The sequence below is a fragment of the Mobula hypostoma genome, chromosome 18 (assembly GCF_963921235.1).
Source record: "Mobula hypostoma chromosome 18, sMobHyp1.1, whole genome shotgun sequence".
Lineage (NCBI taxonomy): Eukaryota > Metazoa > Chordata > Chondrichthyes > Myliobatiformes > Myliobatidae > Mobula > Mobula hypostoma.
The window spans coordinates 52631761-52652971 of NC_086114.1; the positions used below are offsets into that span (position 1 = coordinate 52631761).

Consider the following 21211-nt stretch of genomic DNA (forward strand, 5'->3'; position numbering starts at 1 on the left):
TATGTGTATTCATTCTCACTGTAATTATGGCATTTATGGCCTGTCCCTAAATTCTTCCTCTAAGAGAAGATTTCTGTCACTGCCTATAAGGAGTTTGTACATTCTCCCCGTGACCTTATGGGTTTCCTCCGGGTGCTCCGGTTTCCTCCCACAGTCCAAAGGCATACCTGTTGGTAGGTTAATTGGTCATTGTAAATCGTCCCGTGATTAGGCTGGGATTAAATCGGGGAATTGCTGGGCAACACGGCTCGAAGGGCCGGAAGGGCCTATTCCGTGCTGTATCCCAATAAATAAATCTTAAACCAAGGACACATCATGTGGTCATAACAGAGGTAGTTACTGGAGCTCTATTCAGGCCAGACTACACAGGGACATCAAAACTCCTTTCTGAAAGGTAAAGAATCAGGTGAGTTTTCACAAATTTCATATTACCAATTATGCTAAGAGCTCTTTATTCCAGTTTTATTTACTTACTTGAATTTAAGTTCCCCTGGTTTCTTGGTGAGATTTGTATCTGTGTTGCTGGAAAGATTGCATTTAGTATCATTCGTGACTTCAGAATGTCCCAAAATGCTAGACAACATTGAAGAACTTCTGAGGTGAACACACTGTTGTAGTAGAGGAAAGGTAGCAGCCAATGTATAGCACAGAAGCGGGTCTATTAGTCCACCCTGAATTCCAAGCCATCACCAGTGTTTTGACTGATATGTATGGGAAAATGGTCCTTTCTTTCAATATTCGCAAACTAGCCGAGGCATTGTTTTCTTCCCTTTTTGTTTCTTTTCATCTTCACTGGAGGTGATGGACATAGAACCATAGAACACTACAGCACAGAAAACAGGCCATTTGGCCCTTCTAGTCTGTGCCGAAACTTTATTCCGCTAGTCCCATTGACCTGCACCCAGTCCCTAACCCTCCAGACCTCTCCCATCCGTGTAGCTATACAATTTATTATTAAAACTTAAGAGTGAGCCCGCATTTACCATGTCAGATGGCAGCTCGTTCCACACTCCCACCACTCTCTGAGTGAAGAAGTTCCCCCTAAACCTTTCCCCTTTCACCCTAAAGCCATGTCCTCTTGTATTTATCTCTCCAATCTAAGTGGAAAGAGCCTATTCACATTTACTCTGTCTATACCCCTCATAATTTTGTAAACCTCTATCAAATCTCCCCTCATTCTTCTACACTCCAAGGAATAAAGTCCTAACCTGTTCAATCTTTCCCTGTAACTCAACTCCTGAAGACCTGGCAACATCCTAGTAAATCTTTTCTGCACTCTTTCAATCTTACTGATATCCTTCCTATAGTTAGGTGACCAGAACTGCACACTACTCCAAATTTGGCCTCACCAATGTCTTATACAACCTCATTATAACATCCCATCTCCTATACTCAATACTTTGATTTATGAATGCCAGGATGCCAAAAGCCTTCTTTACAACCCTGTCTACCTGTGACGCCACTTTCAGGGAATTATGTATCTGAACTCCCAGATCCCTTTGTTCCTCCACACTCCTCAGTGCCCTACCAATTACTGTGTATGTCCTACCTTGATTTGTTCTTCTAAAATGCAACACCTCACACTTGTCTGCATTAAACTCCATCTGCCATTTTCTGGCCCATTTTTCCAGTTGGTCCAGATCCCTCTGCAAGCTTTGAAAGCCTTCCTCGCTGTCCACAACGCCTCCAATCTTAGTGTCATCAGCAAACTTGCTGATCCAATTTACCACATTATTATCTAGATCATTGATATAGACAACAAACAACAATGGTCCCAGTACAGATCCCTGAGGCACACCACTAGTCACAGGCCTCCAGTCTGAGAAGCAATCATCCACTACCACTCTCTGTCTTCTCCCACACAGCCAATTTCGAATCCAGTTTACAACCTCTCCATGGATACCTAGTGTCTGAGCTTTCTAAACTAACCTCCCATGTGAGACCTTGTCAGAGGCCTTACTAAAGTCCATGTAGACAACATCCACAGCCTTTCCTTCATCTACTTTCTTGGTAACCTTTTCGAAAAACTCTACAAGTTTCGTTAAACATGATCTACCACGCACAAAGCCATGCTGACTAACCTTAATCAGCCCTTGGCTGTCCAAATGCTTGTATATCCGATCTGTCAGAACATCTTCCAATAATTTACCTACTACCGATGTCAGGCTCACCGGCCTGTAATTACCTGGGGTACCTTTGGAGCCTTTTTTAAACAACGGAACAACATGAGCTACCCTCCAATCCTCCGGCACCACACCCGTGGCTAAGGACATTTTAAATATTTCTGCCACGGCCCCTGCAATTTCTACACTAGTCTGTCTCAAGGTCTGAGGAAATATCATGTCAGGCCCGGGAAATTTATCTACCTTTATTCGCTGTAAGGCAGCAAGTACCTCCTCCTCTTTAATCTCTATATGTTCCATGACACTACTGCTTGTTTCCCTTTCCTCCATATACGCTATGCCAGTTTCCTGAGTAAATACTGATGCCCAACAAGTCTTCCTATTCTGCATTTTGCAACTTCTACACTCTTTTGTCGAGTTCTTTTGTGCATATTTTCACTCGCTAGCTGTTCCCAATCGGTCATTACCTAGAGAATCTTTCCTAGAGCTTATCCCCTTACCCCATCAGAGAGATGCACCGCCTGTGGCTTCCTTTCTCTCCTTCCCAATTTGGATGAAGGCCTCTGCTCTGAAACATTAACTCTGTTTCTCTTCTATTAAATACAACTTTACCTTCTATTTCAAGCAGTTTTTTTTTGTTTCTCATTTTACATTCCAGCATCTGCAGTTTTTTAAAATTTATTATAACAATGCCTTCTTAACTAGACAACTAGGAATGGACAATAATGGCAGTACTATATAATTAAACAGCTCATGGACCTAAAATGTTTGGATTTCCCAATCTAAAATTTCATATAATCTTTTACTACCAACAATTCCTATCTAACTATGAAATCTGTCAGAAAATGAAGTTGGGGTTTGGAAGTTAATGGATGAATAAGAAATAAATAGTAATCAGCCAGAAGTGCAAGAAAGCATGTCTGGAAGCAATGACGGAAAGGGGAATAATTAATGTTGCCTCTGATAAAGGTTATCAAGCTATTCACTCTGTGTTTGCAGGACTCTTTGTTCCTATTTCAGGTTTTCAGTACATGCTGTATTTTGCTGTTCGTGAATTGCAACCTACCACCTTCTGTAAAGACAAAGATGCACAAGAGCAATTAAATATGACTGATCTCACACAAGTCCTCTAGGCCAGTTTCTGTATTAAATCTACGATTTATTATTTTGTACCACAGACATGGGGAAGGACAAGATGATCACTGGCAAGCAGGTGATGGAGATTAGGCACACCCTGAAGGAACGCCGTGCACTGACTGATGAAGTTTGTGCGACAGGACATACTGCGCAACTCCATGTCAGGAACGAGCGCTGGCGACGAGCCAATGGTAAGTTGCCCAGCTGCCCCAACCAGGTTACAGGAAGCTCTTTTAAATATCATCCAAAAGTAATCCACAGGGTGGTGTGAAGTAGCCCCTGGCCCTTCCCTGTACAGTATTTACATTCCTCCATCATATGAAATATACCTTTGTTTTAATTTTGTGAGGAAGATTATTTCGGAAAGCAAATATGAGGCCACTATCAAATCCACCTGAAATCTCTTAAAGAAAATCAAAAACATCCCAATGAGGAATTTTTCAGCCCATTCTCTTCACCCACCAGAGTCGAGTGGAATTGCTGCTGTGTAAATTCAGATAATTTTAAAACAAAAACTTTAAACTTTAGTTAGGCCGTATGTGGGACATCATGTGCAGATCTGGACACCACACTGCAGGAAGGATAACGAAGACTTTGAAGAAGGTGCAGAAGGAATTAATTGGGATATTGCTTGAATGACAGACTATTAGCTATAGGAAGAGGCTGGAACAGTTTGCTCTGAAGTAATGGAGTATATGAGAGGCATTGATGTGGTATACAGTCAGTCTTTTTTTCTAGGCAAATATAGGCGGGGGTTCCCAAACTGGGGGTCCACAGACTCCTCAGTTAATGTTAAGGGTATTAAAGATAAAGGTTGCGAACCCCCTGGTTTAAGTGAACAAGTCTGAAGTGAGAGGAGAATGTTTCAAGGCCATTTGTGAAACAAATTGGACTTATTTCTGACCTAGTCCACTGTGTGCTCCATCAGATTACTCAGTATGTATATGGAATGTAACAGGGTTTAAATTGATTCTCAACTGAATGCGATTTATTCATGGGCTGGTGTCAGAGTGCATGTAACCAGCTGGAATGCAACAGAGATTTCAGGTCACTTATACAATTAGGTGGGATGTTCTCCATATTCACCAGTCAGAATGTGTTAATAAAAACAAACTTGGCATGGGTTTACCTTAGAACCTGGCATGGTAGCATAGTGGTTGGTACAACACTTTACAGTACCAGCGACCCGGGTTCAATTCCCACCGCTGTCTCTAAAGAGTTTGTACGTTCTCCCTGTGACTGTGTGGGTTTCCTCCGGGTGCTCCAGTTTCCTCCCACAGTCCAAAGACGTACCGGTTGGTAGGTTACCTGGTCATTGTAAATTGTCCCGTGATTAGGTTGGGGTTAAATTGGGGGGGGGGGGTTGCTGGACAGCATGGCTCAAAGAGCCCACTCCAGACTGCACCCCAATAAATAAACAAATAAAGGAACATTTTATCACTGAACTGCTACAAACCCTGTGCACATGCAACCAGGTCACCACTTTAGCTTCCAGTTCTGGGTGAACCACTTCCATTGCCCACTGGGAACTGAAGTTCTTTATTATGCACACATAATAGCAGCTCTAATATTTACTGCAAAGTACAGCTCAGTTGTAAAGATTTTCTTTTGATTTGATGTAAAATGTCACTTCTGCCAATGACCTTGAGATGCCTGCTGACTCCTGACAGAAGTCAGGTTTCTTTAGGCTAGTAAGAACAGAAAATACTCAGTGGGTCAAACAGCATTTGTGAAGAGAGAGGAACAAAGTCAATGTTTCAGACTGATGACCATTCACCAGGGCTATTTCTGCAGCCTGGTCCATTCAGGATTTTCTGTTTCTTTAATTTCAATCTTCCAGCATTTGTAGTTTCTTTTTTCTTTTTCTTTATGAAAATGATGACTGCTCTGATATTTTTTATAGTAACAGTCAAACTTGACATGATCTTAATTCACTCAAGTATCATGAAAATGATTGCAGGTGAGGAAAGCCTTTAGGCCATTTTTTTTCATCCATTTAGAAAGGCATTATTGATCCCAGTCTTAACTCCATGTTAATAATATAACATATAACCATGTAACAATTACAGCACAGAGACAGACCATCTCGACCTTTCTCGTCCGTGCCGAACACTTATTCTCACCTAGTCCCATTGACCTGCACTCAGCCCATAACCCTCCATTCCTTTCCTGTCCATATACCTATCCAATTTTTCTTTAAATGACAATATCGAACCTGCCTCTACCACTTCTACTGGAAGCTCATTCCACACACCCACCACTCTCTGAGTAAAGAAGATCCCCCTCACGTTACCCCTAAACTTTTGTCCCCTAACGCTCAACTCATGTCCTCTTGTTTGAATCTCCCCTACTCTCAGTGGAAAAAGCCTATCCATGTCAACTCTATCTATCCCCCTCATAATTTTAAATACCTCTATCAAGGCCCCCGTCAACCTTCTACGCTCCAAAGAATAAAGACCCAACTTGTCCAACCTTTCTCTGTAACTCAGGTGCTGAAACCCAGGTAACATTCTAGTAAATCTTCTCTGTACTCTCTATTTTGTTGACATCTTTCCTATAATTCGGTGACGAGAACTGTACACAATACCCCAAATTTGGCCTTACCAATGCCTTGTACAATTTTAACGTTACATTCCAACTCCTATACTCAACGCTCTGATTTATAAAGACCAGCATATCAAAAGCTTTCTTCACCACCCTATCCACATGAGGTTCTACCTTCAGGGAACTATGCACCATTATTCCTAGATCACTCTGTTCTACTGCATTCTTCAAAGCCCTACCATTTACCATGTATGTCATATTTTGATTAGTCCTACCAAAATGTAGCACCTCACATTTATCAGCATTAAACTCCATCTGCCATCTTTCAGCCCATTCGACTAACAGGCCTAAATCTCTCTGCAAGCTTTGAAAACCTGCTTCAATATCCACACCACCACCTATCTTAGTATCATCTGCATACTTACTAATCCAATGTACCACCCCATCATCCAGATCATTAATGTATATGACAAACAACACTGGACCCAGTACAAATCCCTGAGGCACACCATTAGTCACCGGCCTCCAACCTGACAAACAGTTATCCACCACTACTCTCTGGCATCTCCCATCCAGCCACTGTTGAATCCATTTTACTACTTCAATATTAATACCTAATGATTGAACCTTCCTAACTAACCTTCCTTGTGGAACCTTGTCAAAGGCCTTACTGAAGTCCATATAGACAACATCCACTGCTTTACCCTCGTAATATAGAATCGTACAGCACAGTTGGGGCCCTTTGATGTGCTGACCTATATAAAATGTTCCATGATCAGTCTAACCCTTTCCACCTACACGGCCCATAGCCTTCCATTTCTTTATCCATATGCCTAAGAGACTTGTAAAAGTCCCTGTTGTCTCAACCTCTACCACCAATGTGTTCCAAGCACCTACCATTCATTGTGTAAAAAAAAACTACCTCTGACATTTCACCTAAACTTTCCGCAAATCACCTTAAATGAATGTCCTCTGGTTTTGCTCATTACTGTACTGGGAGCAACAGGAGAGAACTCATCCGACAAAAAAAAAATGTGCAAACGCCATATAGAGAGCATGCAAAATCAGGATTGATTCCACATCTCTGAAACTAGATCCAAATTCTTATTATGAACTCCTCTGCCTCTCAATTTCTTTACTTTAAAATGTGACTCAGTTATGTGATAGCGTTCCTAGGAGTCACCTCGGGTCGCCAGTGGTTTGAACTGGGATAAGTTCAGTAAATTCCCCTTTTACCATTTGCCCTGTGCATCAAGAGCTGAGGGCAAACAGTTAGACAATATAGGGTACTGTGCAAAAGTCTTAGGCACATATTTAATATAAAGCTAGGCTGCCTCAAGACTTTTGCACAGTATTGTATTTGTCAATGTGGAGTGGAGAGCAAGTTTGTAAATATGGAGGGAGCAAAGGATATTGGGAATGGTAATGGTGAAGCACCGTGAGAGGGGTGTGGCAGAGAGGTGCCAGGGGCGGGGGATGGCGTAGATTGCAGGCGCACCCAACCCTGAGACACCAGATAAGTTCATTTAATTCCAAACAATTGGTTTATTGATCATTGCAAAATGTCTCTCTGGTGTTTCCCGCACATCTCCTCTCCATTCCCTTTTTCCCCAAATATGATTCCCCTCTTCCTGCCCCCTTCCCACTCTCAGTCCACAATAGAGACCCATATCAGAATCAGGATTATCATCACTCACATATGACATGAAATTTGTTTTTTTTTGTGACAGCAGTACAGTGCAATACTTAAAATTACAACAGTACTATGCAAAAGTCATAGGCATCCTAGCTATATATATGTGTCTAAGACTTTTGCACAGTACTGTACAGCAGGTGAACAGTGGCCTAATATTTGTCTGGTGTCTATTGGCAGAGCTGCCTGAGAAGAGGACTATTCGCTTTCCCTGTGGTGTGGTAGTGGAGCTAAGCTGTAGTGCTGTTTTCTCCAATGTGATGACGATTTATGTCAACATCAAGGCAAGACCTTCCCAGATATCGGAGTGTAAGGTTTCCCTTCAGAAACCAAAGGTGAGTGAGCACAATCTGAATCCTCATTTCAGGCTCATGTTTCTGATCAGTCGTCAAAATGCTAAGAGAGGCCAACGAGAATTGTACCAGGACACCTATCCAAGTATGTCAGGAGAGCAGGAGATCAAATATCCTCCATCCCAGTGTCTATGAGATTCAGATTCTTTCTATCCCGATGTGTCTAGGATTCCAGGTATTCCTTTACTGTAATTGTGAGGGGATGATGAAATACTTCCCTTTTGCAATAGCAATGAGTTGTTCTATCATACTGTTTAATGAGTCATGGAGTTTAAAGTACATTTATTATCAAAATATGTATACCATATACAACCTTGAGATTCATCTTCTTGCAGGCAGCCACAAAACAAAGAAACAATAGAGCCTATTAAAAAAACTCCATATAACAACGACCGTTAACACTCAGTGTGTGGACGGGAAAAACGAATCATGCAAATAATAAAAAAAACAAATAACACACAGAACATTAACCACACAGTCCCCGAAAGTGAGTCCACAGACGTGGAGGCAAGTGATGCCTCTCAAAGAGCCCGATGGTTGCGGGCCATAGCCACGGGGCCAGTTCAGTGCTGAGGTGAGCGCCAATAGTTGCGGCCACAACTGCAGAAGCGAGTAAACTCCACGGAGTATTGAGCTGAACACAGTTTCGTCCTTTGCCCTCAACCTTGATGCCTCGATGAAATCGCGCAAATTGTAAAAAAAAATGTAAACAAAAACACTTGGAGCATGAACTGCTAAGTCCCTGAAAGGGAGTGCATTCAGCACTGAGGCTAAATGGAGCCCGAAGGCTGTAGGACAACAACTACCCCCAAACCTGGCAGTGTGGGATCCAAGACCCCTGAGTTGCCAATAGTTAGCCCAGAGACACAAGAGTCTGCAGATACTGGAATCTGGAGCAAAAAAAATCACAAAGTGCTGAAGAAACCCAATAGAGCAAGCGTGAGTTCCTCCAGCAGTTCACCTTTTGCAACAGTTAGCCCAATTTGAACTGATACCAACAGGTTGGAGGCACAACTTGTAGATCCCAATACACAGGTATTTGAATAATTACATATTGGAGGCCAGAGATGGAGAATAACGATCAAATTATCTGTTTGTGGGATGTGAATCCCAACACTTACAAATTAACCTATATGTTACTAATAAAATGAAAGCCAGTACAACTCAAGCATTGGTCATCCTTAGATTGAGATCAGAGACATGGTAAACAGGAAGGTCCCATGCCTCTTCTAAGCCAATGCTCTTTGCAACAGCTCAGACACCATGGGAAAGGAGTTGACTAGCTTTCAGATTCATCCATGTGTCCGACTAATGCCTTTGAAAAGTTTCAGTTTTGGAGTCTCGACACCAAAGATTTCTTTCCTCCATAGCTGGTGTGGTATATCGGAAAGAACAGTGTCCTGGGAAACCTTGTTCGCAGCAATCAAAACCATTATTTTCTATGAGACCATAAATCATAGGAGAATTGGGCCATTCGGCCCATTGAGTTGGCTCTATCATGGCTAATTTATTTCCCCTCTCAACCCCATTCTTCTGCCTTCTCCCCATAACCTTTCGTGCCCTTACTCATCAAGAACCTGTCAACCTCCACTTTAAATGTACCAATTGACTTGGTCTCCACAGTCATCTCTGGCAGTGAATTCCACAGATTCACCACCCTTTGGCTAAAGAAATTCCTCCTCCTCTCTGTTCTAAAGGTATGCCCCTCTATTCTGAGGCTGTGCCCTCTGATCCTAGACTCCCCTACTAAATGAAACATCCTCTTCATATCCACTCTAACTGGGCCTTTCAATATTTGATAGGTTTCAGTGAGATCCCTCCACTTTCTAAAAATTTCCAGTGAGTACAGACCCAGAGCCATCAAACACCCCTCATACATTAACCATTTCATTTCCAGAATAATTCTCGTGAACCTCCTCTGGACCCTCTCCAACGCAGACTGACATGAGGGGTGGGCCAAGCTCAAATCTTTCACTCCTGCAAAAAATGCTACTGGTTGTGCCCTCCATTCAAGAAAATTGCTGCTTCATCTTTTATAATGATATAAAGGGCTGTTTAACGAAACAATGGGAAAAGGACGTTTAAATGCGAAATGAATGAATGAGTATACTTCAGATTTTTTTACTCTTGCATGAACAACTGTTAGAAAATGAGTTGCATTACTTGTTTATTCCAGGAGTTTGCCGATAACATTTCAGACCTCGATGGAGACTCATCCCAAATAGATTCCCTGTTCTCTTCACTGGATGGCAACCAGCAATCGGACACAACATTGAAGCTGTGTGGCCTGCATAAACTGAAGGTAAAGAGAAAAAGCTCACATGCTCTCAGCACCTTTCACAACCTCCTAGGTTGATGGGTTTGTTATTCAAAGAGAGATTAAGCCAACCTGGTCTGTGCTGTCAGGAGTTTAGATGAATGAGAAATGATCTCATTGTAATATACAAACTTTGAAAAGAGCTTGACAGGGTAAATGTGAAGTTGATGTTTCCCCATGCTGGGGTATTTAAAATCAGGGCTCCCAGTTCAGGACCAGGCAAGAAGAAATTTCTTTACACACAAGCTGATCTTTGGGATTCCAAAGGACTGTGATGGTTCAGTCACTAATTGCAATTATAGAAAACATAGAAAATAGGTGCAGGAGTAGGCCATTCGGCCCTTCGAGCCTGCACCGCCATTTATTATGATCATGGCTGATCATCCAACTCAGATGGCCTTCCCTCCATACCCCCTGATCCCCGTAGCCACAAGGGCCATATCTAACTCCCTCTTAAATATAGCCAATAAACTGGCCTCAACTGTTTCCTGTGGCAGAGAATTCCACAGATTCACCACTGTCTGAGTGAAGAAGTTTTTCCTAATCTCAGTCCTAAAAGGCTTCGCCTTTATCCTCAAACCGTGACCCCTCGTTCTGGACTTCCTCAACATCGGGAACAATTTTCCTGCATCTAGCCTGTCCAATCCCTTTAGGATTTTATACGTTTCAATCAGATCCCCCCTCAATCTTCTAAATTCCAATGAGTACAAGCCTAAATTCCAATGAGTACAAGCCTAGTTCATCCAGTCTTTCTTCATATGAAAGTCCTGCCATCCCAGGAATCAATCTGGTGAACCTTCTTTGTACTCCCTCTATGGCAAGGATGTCTTTCCTCAGATTAGGGGACCAAAACTGCACACAATACTCCAGGTGTGGTCTCACCAAGGCCTTGTACAACTGCAGTACTACCTCCCTGTTCCTGTACTCGAATCCTCTTGCTATAAATGCCAGCATACCATTCGCTTTTTTCGCCGCCTGCTGTACCTGCATGCCCACTTTCAATGACTGGTGTATAATGACACCCAGGTCTCGTTGCACCTCCCCTTTTCCTAATCGGCCACCATTCAGATAATAATCTGTTTTCCTATTTTTGCCACCAAAGTGGATAACTTCACATTTATCCACATTAAATTGCATCTGCCATGAATTTGCCCACTCACCCAACCTATCCAAGTCACCCTGCATCCTCCTCACAGCTAACACTGCCACCCAGCTTCGTGTCATCAGCAAACTTAGAGATGCTGTATTTAATTCCCTCATCCAAGTCATTAATATATATTGTAAACAACTGGGGTCCCAGCACTGAGCCTTGCGGTACCCCACTAGTCACTGCCTGCCATTCTGAAAAGGTCCCGTTTATTCCCAGTCTTTGCTTTCTGTCTGCTAACCAATTCTCTATCCACATCAATACCATACCCCCAATACCGTGTGCTTTAAGTTTGCACACTAATCTCCTGTGTGGGACCTTGTCAAAGGCCTTTTGAAAATTCAAATATACCACATCCACTGGTTCTCCCCTATCCACTCTACTAGTTACATCCTCAAAAAATTCTATGAGATTCGTCAGACATGATTTTCCTTTCACAAATCCATGCTCACTTTGTCCGATGATTTCACCGCTTTCCAAATGTGCTGTTATCACATCTTTGATAATTGACCAGCAGTTTCCCCACCACCGACGTTAGGCTAACTGGTCTATAATTCCCCGGTTTCTCTCTCCCTCCTTTTTTAAAAAGTGAGGTTACATTAGCCACCCTCCAATCCTCAGGAACTAGTCCAGAATCTAACGAGTTTTGAAAAATTATCACTAATGCATCCATTATCTGATAAGATTTTAGATATTAAAGCCATCAGGGGATATAGGGTCAGTGCAGAAAAATGCTGCATATATAATGAAGTATTTTCTAAGTAATTATGCAGAAAAGCAATACAGATTACCCCTGCATTATGGGGTGTGGGCGGAGTGTTATGCTCCTAGAAAAGAAACCCAAGTTGAAATAAAATTATTTTTTACTTAACATAGATTCCATGAGAGCGGATATTGGATAGAAGTCCTTTGCTCTTCTTCAAAATTAAATGTATCTTTAAATTCAGAAGAGATTAAACAGAGATTTAGTATAATTCCTTTTTGAAATAATATTTACAACATTATAGCAGCTCTCTGACATTTTATTGGAATATCAGCTTCAGTTATGTACATGAATCTCAGGTAATAAGTTCTTGTGCAGGTTACATTAAAGTTTTCTGATTGTTAGGCCTTAAATGTGCTTCCGTATAAAACAAAAATCAGCTCGAGAAAGCTATTGCGGACCATTACACCTCTCTGTTTGAATCCATCCAGTGTGGCTTCTGTCACCACCAGAGCAAGGAGACATTTTTAACAAAGTGACAGGTGCCATATTTTGTGACTGGTGTTTATGTTCCATTCATCTATCCCTTAGTTTCCGTGACCTCCTTTTGCCTTTTCATGGTCTGTCCCTTTCCTTGGTGGGACTGCTTTGTTCCACCTTTGTAACACAGTACATTCAACAGTAGTTATTTTTCTTCCTGATTCTGCACCATTATGTTTTGTATCTCCAAAAAAGCTCTGTCAGGGTAGTGGGGGAATAAGATGAGTGGTAGGACCCGCTCTTACTGCCACTGGGTCCTACCGCTCGTCTTATTCCCCCACTACCCTCTTTCCTCCCCGCGACTTTCAACCTTCCCTCTACCCCTCATCGCCCCTCTATTCCTCTGATCCCTCATCATCCCCTAACCTCACACTCCCTGAACATCCCAACACCCCCTCTCCCTCTTGAGACCTCCTACTCTTCACCCTCCTCTGACCCCAGCCCCAATCCTTGCCGTATCTTCACCATCCCCTCTGACCTTCCCCACTCTGGGGCAGAACGTTCAGACCTTATCAAGGGCCTCACTTTTGTCCCCCTCCGTCCACACCTCAGTGCGTTCCGTGCCCGCCATGATGCTGAACTCTTCTTCCGTCGCCTACGTCTCCGAGCCTACTTCTTTGGCAAGGATTCCCCTCCCCCCACTGATGACCCCTTCTCCTGTCTTCAACTCTCCTCCTCCTCCTGGACACCCCGCCCGGGCCTTCTACCTGCACTCGATCTTTTCATCTCCAACTGTCGCCGAGGCATCAACCATCTCAACTTCACCACTCCTCTCTCCTGTTCCAACCTCACTCCCTCTGAACGCACTGCCCTCCACTCTCTCTGCACTAATCCCAACCTCACCATCAAACCCGCTGACAAAGGTAGGGCTGTAGTAGTCTGGCGGACGGACCTCTACCTCACTGAGGCCAAACGGCAGCTCTCTGACACCTCCTCTTACTTACCCCTGGAACAGGACCCCACCAAAAACCATCAAACCATTGTCTCCCCTACCATTACCGCTCTGATCAATTCCGGAGACTTCTCATCCTCAGCCACAAAACTCATAATTCCCACACCCCGCACTGCTCAGTTTTACCTCCTCCCCAAGATCCACAAGCCTGACTGTTCCGGTAGATCCATAGTTTCTGCCCGCTCCTGCCCCACCGAACTTGTATCTGCCTACCTGAACTCCATTTTGTCACCCAAAGTTCAGTCCCTCTCCATCTACATCCAGGATACATCCCATGCCCTCCACCTCTTCAATAACTTCCAGTTCCCCGGTCCCGACCGCTTCATTTTCACTATGGATGTCCAGTCCTTATACACTTCCATTCCCCATCAAGAAGGCTTCAAAGCCCTCCACTACTTTCTGGACAATAGACCTCACTAGTTCCTCACCACCACTACCCTCCTCCGGTTGGTGGAACTGGTACCCACACTTAATAACTTCTCTTTTGGCTCTTCCCACTTTCTTCACACCAAGGATGTAGCTATGGGCACTCGCATAGGCCCCAGCTATGCCTGCCTCTTCGTTGGTTATGTGGAATAGTCTATGCTCCAAACCTATTCTGGTACTGCTCCCCAACTTTTCTATTGACAACTACATTGGTGCTGCTTCCTGCACCCATGCTGAGCTCGTCAATTTCATCGACTTTACTTCAAACTTCCACCCAGCCCTCAAATTCACTTGGTCCATCTCAGACACTTCTCTCCCCTTTCTCGATCTCTCGGTCTCCATCTCTGTAGACAGACTGTCCACTGACATCTTTTATAAGACAACTGACTCTCATAACTACCTCAACTATACCTCCTCCCATCCTGCAACATGCAAAAATGCCACTCTCTATTCCCAGTTCCTCTGGCTCTGCCGTATCTGCTCCCAGGATGAGGCTTTCCGTTCCAGGACATCTCAAATGTCCTCTTTCTTTAAGGTTCGTGGTTTCCCTTCTACCGTCATCAATGATGCCCTCACCCGCATCTCCTCCATTTCCCACACTTCAGCCCTCACCCCATCCTCCCGCAACCACAACAGGGACAGAGCTCCCCTTGCCCTCACCTACCACCCCACCAACCTCCAGATCCAGCACATTAGCCTCCGCAACTTCCGGCACCTTCAACAGGATCCCACCACTAAGCACATCTTTCCCTCTCCACCCCTCTCCGCTTTCCGCAGGGATGGTTGCCTCCGCGACTCCCTGGTCCACATGTCCCTCCCCATGGATCTCCCACCTGGCACTTATCCCTGTAAGCGCAAGTGCTACACCTGTCCCTACACCTCCTCTCTTGCCACCATTCAGGGCCCCAAACAGTCCTTCCAGGTGAGGCAACACTTCACTTGTGAGTCTGTTGGGGTCACCTATTGCTTCCGATGCTCCTGGTGAGGCCTCCTCTACATCAGTGAAACCCGACGCAGATTGGGGGACCGCTTCGTCAAGCACCTCCGCTCCGTCCGCCACAACAGACAGGATCTCCTGGTTGCCACCCACTTCAACTCTGCTTCACATTCCCATTCAGATATGTCCATACATGGCCTCCTCTACTGCCATGATGAGGCTAAACTCAGGTTGGAGGAGCAACACCTCATATACCGTCTGGGTAGTCTCCAGCCCCTTGGTATGAATATTGAATTCTCCAACTTCCAGTAATTCCCTCCCCCTCCCGTCCCCCATCCCAGTTTCACTCTGCCCCCTCCGCCAGCTGCCTATCACCTCCCGCATGTTTCCGCCTCCTTCTACTACCCATTGTGCTTTCCCCCTATTCCTTCTTCACCTTTCCTGCCTGTCCCCATCCTGCCTCCCCTCCCCCACCCCTTTATCTTTCCCCTTACTGGTTTTTCACCTGGAACCTACCAGCCTTCTCCTTCCCACCCTCTCCCCACCTTCTTTATAGGGCCTCTGCCCCTTCCGTCTTCAGTCCTGACGAAGGATTCCAGCCCGAAACATTGACTGATCGTTTCCATGGATGCTGCCCGACTTGCTGAGTTCCTCCAGCATGGTGTGAGTGTGGCTTTGACCCTAGCATCTGCAGATTATTTTGTGTTTAAGCTCTGTCAGAAATATTTATGAGCTGATTTTTTTTCCTGCCAGTTAAACACTGGGAAAGCAAGAGTCCATTGTCTCCAGCACCATAATGAGTTTCCACAGTCCTTCAGGGCAGACAATTCCCTTAAGTGGTGTTTTCTGGTTCTAGACTCTTCAATCAAAGGAAGCAACCTGTCAGCATCTAGCCTGTAAAGTTCTTTTAAGAATTTGTATGAACACTCATCCAGTCCCAGTCTCCTCATAGCAATCCCACCATCCCTGGGCCCAGTCAAATGAATATTCATAGCACTGTTTTCATGGGTAAAACACCTAAATTTTACACAGTTCTCCATATGTGGTCTTACCAAGGCCCTATATAATTGCATAAGACTTCCCTATTTTTCTTTTCAAATCGGGTTGAAATACAGGCTAACAATACACTTGCCTGCTCAGCTGTTTATTGAAATCTTGTTGGCTAAACTCTGTTGCAGGAACTTATCAAGCCACTTCCGATAATGCAACGCATCACGTTCACTGCAGTCAGTGTGACTAACTTTTTATTCCACGTACACTGCCTCAGCTATTGAAATAATGAGGAAGTAGAAACCACTTACCTCATGAAACATCACCACCATTCAATGAAATGACCCATCATATTTCCATTTACCACATTGATTTATAATCCTCATTACTAAAATAAATCTACTGATTCCTGTTTTGCTCTCCTTTTTAACAACAATTTAAGCCTTCCATTCCTCTTCTGATTCTTTACATTTTCCCTGAATAGTGCAATTCTCATTTTTTAAAACCTCTTTTCCTATTTTCACATCCAAAAGGACTTGCCCCCCATTATATAAAGTCTGTATACATCTCAAATACCTGAATTCAAGAAATGCAAGTCAATTAGGCTCTTCCTCATAAATCAAACCTTTTAGCTCCAAGAAACGTACCAGTGAATCTTGACAACATTCCCTTCTGAGCTAATATATTCTCCCTGTGGTGTGGTGGTGCCTGGAATCAAGTTACTCTTTAACTACTTGAACAATACGTATACAAATTGAATGTAACTACATTCCTTTCTAAGGAAGTTTTCTAAGAGATAATTCTATTTTTTTTTGCAGCAACCATTGATCTTGCGGGTGATCCTTCAGTATCAAAGCTGTAAGAAAAAGCCAAAGCTGGAAGAAATAGTAGATATCGACCTGGGGCTCCCCCTGGTGTCACAGCTGGAGCTGTACAGGACAATGCCAGCCGCACGGGCTGAAGGCGGTACTGCCAGCAGCAGCCATATTTCTGCTGTGGCACCCAGTAGCACTGTCACCAAGGATACGAGCCGTGCCTGTGGGTCAGGAATTCAGAAGGCAGCAAATGAGCAAGAGTTTGTGCATTTAGCACACCAAGCTAGAAGGCCGAATGAACCAGAGGAAAATGATGAGAGCGAAATATCAAAGTGGAGTTGGTAACACAATCTCCTTGGACTAAACTAGTGGAGAAGATTCTATGAGTGTAATAAATATTAAATATTTGTGATTATGCACTCAACTTTAACTATTAAACTTCTGTCAGATACTTGCTACACTGCACATGGGGTTGCTGGCCAACTCCTCGTCAGTTCATGGGGTCTGCCATTGGTGCTGGGCGGTTTCAATGAAAACTTAATGCTCTGATTTATATGAAGGTTTGAATCTTAATTTAGTGGCCAACCAGTTCCATTTGGTTCTTGGAGCTCATCATACTAGCTAGATAGTTGTTAGTTTATGTCACTTGTGAGGCTCAGCCTCAGAACACAAGGATGGTCAGATGAGGAGGAATTTCTTTAGACAGAGGGTAGTGAATCTGTGGAATTCATTGCCACAATCAGCTGTGAAGGCCAAGTCATTGGGTTTATTTAAAGCGGAGGTTGCTAGGTTCTTGATTAGTAAGGGTGTCAGAGGTTACAAGGAGAAGGCAGGAGAATAGAGTTGAAAGGGATAATAAATCAGCCATAGATCTGATGGGCTGAATGGCCTATTTCTGCTCCTTTGTCTTATGGTCTTCACTGGAGACTATAGAAAAGACTATCCATCAACAGTTCCATCTGCTCAGTCCCTGATACCAGTAGAATCCAAATAAACCCCGGTAAAATTTACTACAGATGATTACTGGCTCACTTTCTTGAATACTGTCAGTTGGATATACTGAGCATATTTTTGCCATTGCAATTCTAGATGCTTGCTCATTTTATTAAGTTAATGGCATATAGCCAGGCTGCGATACTGGGTATAAGTAACTTGACATCACCTGAACTAATCCTGATCTACTTAAACTGCTTTAGCTTATTTTACCCTTTCCCAGCACACATAACAATGGGTGTGTGGTGGTTGAGACATGGGGATACACCAGTTCCCTGTAGGCACAAGGCTTTGTACCAAAGCACTAAAACTGAAAATAATCAGCAAGCTGGTCAACAACTGGACATTGATGTCACATAAATTGCTTAACTGCCTTTGATATGTGCTGTGTTCTTTAGTTTCACATGCCATCAGGTTCCTCAGTCAAGACAGGAGAGAGTTAAACTGTCCTTGTGTAGTATTAACATCAGTTAATTGGTGAAAGGGGAAAAGCCCAAACTGCATTGTGTTTGAGGTAGTGCACACAATGTGAAAGCTAAGTTCCATCAATCATATTCGGAACACTACTAACAGGAAACATTGTGATTGTTACAGTGTAAGGAAAATGTGTATTTATTCTTATTTCTTGTCCTTTAATAGCACTTGACACCATATTAATTTTCTGTTTACCTACCAGGTTGTAGAAATGGAGACAGTAACATCAGATGATTTGATATTTTATGCAATATCAGATTAAAACTGAATCTATAAATGCCATTTGGCTCCAGGAATGATATACTGAGAGCTGTGAGGATTTCATTGGTTACATGCCAATACATTCTTGAGTGTTTATGGAGCCTCTCTTTACACTTTAATTAAGTTGTTATTATTTTAAACTCAATGTTATTTTTGATGATGGCTGAAGTTCTCAAACCTCAATCACTAGAAAAGCTGGAGACTCATGTTTGCCTACCATTCTCATTTTTCTGTTTGTAATCAGATCTGTTTATTTAACGAGCTTGTGATACAGAAAACAAAAGTGACAAAGCATTATTGAAACATTAAAACTTTTTTGTGTAATGAATGGATGATGAGGTGGGAAAGACCTTGAGTTCTGTGCATCAGGGTGAAATGATTGATAGTAATCTGAAAGCCCATATTGCACTCTGCGTTTTCAATTCATTGTGAACCAGGTCATCCACCATCTGCTTTATACTACTGCACTAGATCATGGTCCACCCCAGTGATTTGGAACATAAGGAGACAAATAAAATTTGACTAGCCTGACTGCAGAAGCCAATTGAGAAGAGTTAGACAGATATTAAGAGCTGAACTGGTGACTTCAGAGGGTGTTGACCATCTGGAACATACTGCCTGAGTTCTTAGCCATGGCAGATACTCCACAATCTTTACAGAGTATGTAAGTAAGCTCCTGAATCATCAGTGCATAGAAAAGCAGACAGGTACTAGTAAGTACAAAAAGTGCATGGGTACTTGATAATTGAGATGGACCTGAGAGGCCAAATACCTCTTTCTGTGCCCTGGTTCTGTGGCAGACACGACAAGTGAACCACCAGTGAATAACATCAGATGTGAATTTAGTGGATAGAAAAGTTGACAGTGTATAACTGAGGTAAATTTTATTCTGTCAGTTTTTTACCAGGAGAGTTAGGATTATGTGTTCAGGCAACAACTCCAGTGCTCAGCTGACAGTATTCTTGATTTTTAACACTTGTGAATTTGCTTATTACATTTTATTAATTCATTGGCACCCACTCTTCAACAAAATTATGTCACAAAGTCAAATTAAATGGCAGTGTTAATCAGACTTTGGAACAATTCTGTTTATTAATAGGAACTTTCATTACAAGATTCTCCATTAATATTAATCATCCCTCTATTTCTAATCTTTCTCCCAACTCTGACTTTTTGTGTCACGACTAATCCTTTCACACCACCAATAGTAGCAAGGTTTCAGCTGCCCATACCTTAAAGACTGAAATTATTTCCCTAAATCCCTCCTTTTACTATGCTCCTCGCACCTACATCTTTGACCAAGTTTTAGGGCATCTAATACTAAGTCCATTTGCAGCTTGGTGTTCACCTTTTCTGATCTGATTCTACTCCCTTGGTCATGTGTTTTGGAGGGGTTGGACTACACTAAAATAAAAAGTGTATAAATGCAAATTGAAAAAATTCATAAGTGCTGTTATGGTTTTCAGTTAAAACAAATGTGCTGCGATATAAAGCATCCTGAGGAGTCAGCTGAACTCAATGTGTACCATACTCACTTTTGAATCGGATAGTTTTGCGTCAAGATTTGCGCCACGTTAGCGCACAACACTATTACTGCTCAGGATGTCTCAGGGTTTGGCGTTCAACTCTGGCACCGGTGCCATCTGTTAGGAATTTGTACGTTCCCCCCGTGAACTGCATGGGTTTCCTCCCACAGTTCAAAGATGTTCTGTTTAGTAGCTTAATTGGTCATTGTAAATTGTCCTGTGATTAGGTTAGAGTGAAATAAGTGGGTTGTTGGCAAGTGCAGCTCGTTGGGCTGTAAGGGTCTGTCCACACTGTACCTGTAAGTAAGCACAAAATCTGATATGTTACTAAACAGGAGTGCTGCTCTGTAAGAGGCATTGCTCTACAAGTGAAATATTAAATGGATGTTACATTTTGAAGAACAGGGAAATTGTCTCCTGACCAACATTGGTGACGTACTTTCTTTTAAAGTATGTTACCAAAGAGCTAAATGTAACTATAAATGGAAGATAGCTATCTGCAAATTGGCTGCTGTGGTTCCTGCATTACAATGATCACACTTCAGAAAGTATTTCAGTAGTACATTAATGCTTAGACTGATTGGTGAGGATGAGTATTTTGATGGAATGGCGCAGGGTCTGTAAAACTAGCACCAGCAGATCAATCCTTATGGAAAGGATTGAGATACAAACACAATTTGGAATAATGCTGGAAAAACTAACTCTTTGTTATGTTTGATATTAAAGTTATATTTTGATATTAATTTATGTAACGTGTTTTACATGAAGTTGTAATACTTTAAAAGTAGAGTTATTTAATTGTCTGCAGAGTAGAGCCGGAAATATTTTGTTAAATTTTGTCACGGTAAAACTAAGATATTAAAATGTATCATTTGAAAAGTTTTTTTCTTCTTCAGATTATATTATAATAAAATGGATTATTCTGGACCTGTGACTGAGCAAATCAAGTTAAGGTTTAATTATCATTCAACCATACATGAATACACATTAATACAGCCAAGCGAAACAGTGTTATTCTGGGGCCAAGGTGCAAAACAGTCTCACATAGCACAAGGCACATACAGTATAAGATAGCAAACACATATAAGATATCAGTAAAATGCAGTCACACAAAAGAATATTCCAAGATCCTGAGTCCATGTACGTTGCAGCTGTCTACAGCCAAACACAATATAGCTTGTCTTCTGCCAAGTGTAACGGTGGGGGGGCAAACGTGACTCCAGCTTGGACGCTGTGCCACACAGACTCAGACACCTCTCTCCTGGGTGGCTGTAAATAGG

The 21211-nt window shown here is 42.7% G+C and overlaps 1 protein-coding gene across 2 annotated transcripts in view; it reads left to right on the forward strand.

Annotated features, from left to right (window-relative positions):
• malt3 (MALT paracaspase 3) overlaps positions 1–20848 on the forward strand; it is a 138135-nt gene extending 117287 nt beyond the window's left edge. For both annotated transcript variants that reach the window (XM_063070871.1, XM_063070872.1), the window contains exons 15-18: positions 3302–3451; positions 7678–7832; positions 10027–10152; positions 16681–20848. In XM_063070871.1, the coding sequence (XP_062926941.1) occupies positions 3302–3451; positions 7678–7832; positions 10027–10152; positions 16681–17022 (773 nt within the window). In that variant the 3' untranslated portion in view covers positions 17023–20848. The remainder of the gene's footprint in view (positions 1–3301; positions 3452–7677; positions 7833–10026; positions 10153–16680) is intronic.
• Positions 20849–21211: the final 363 nt, after the last annotated feature.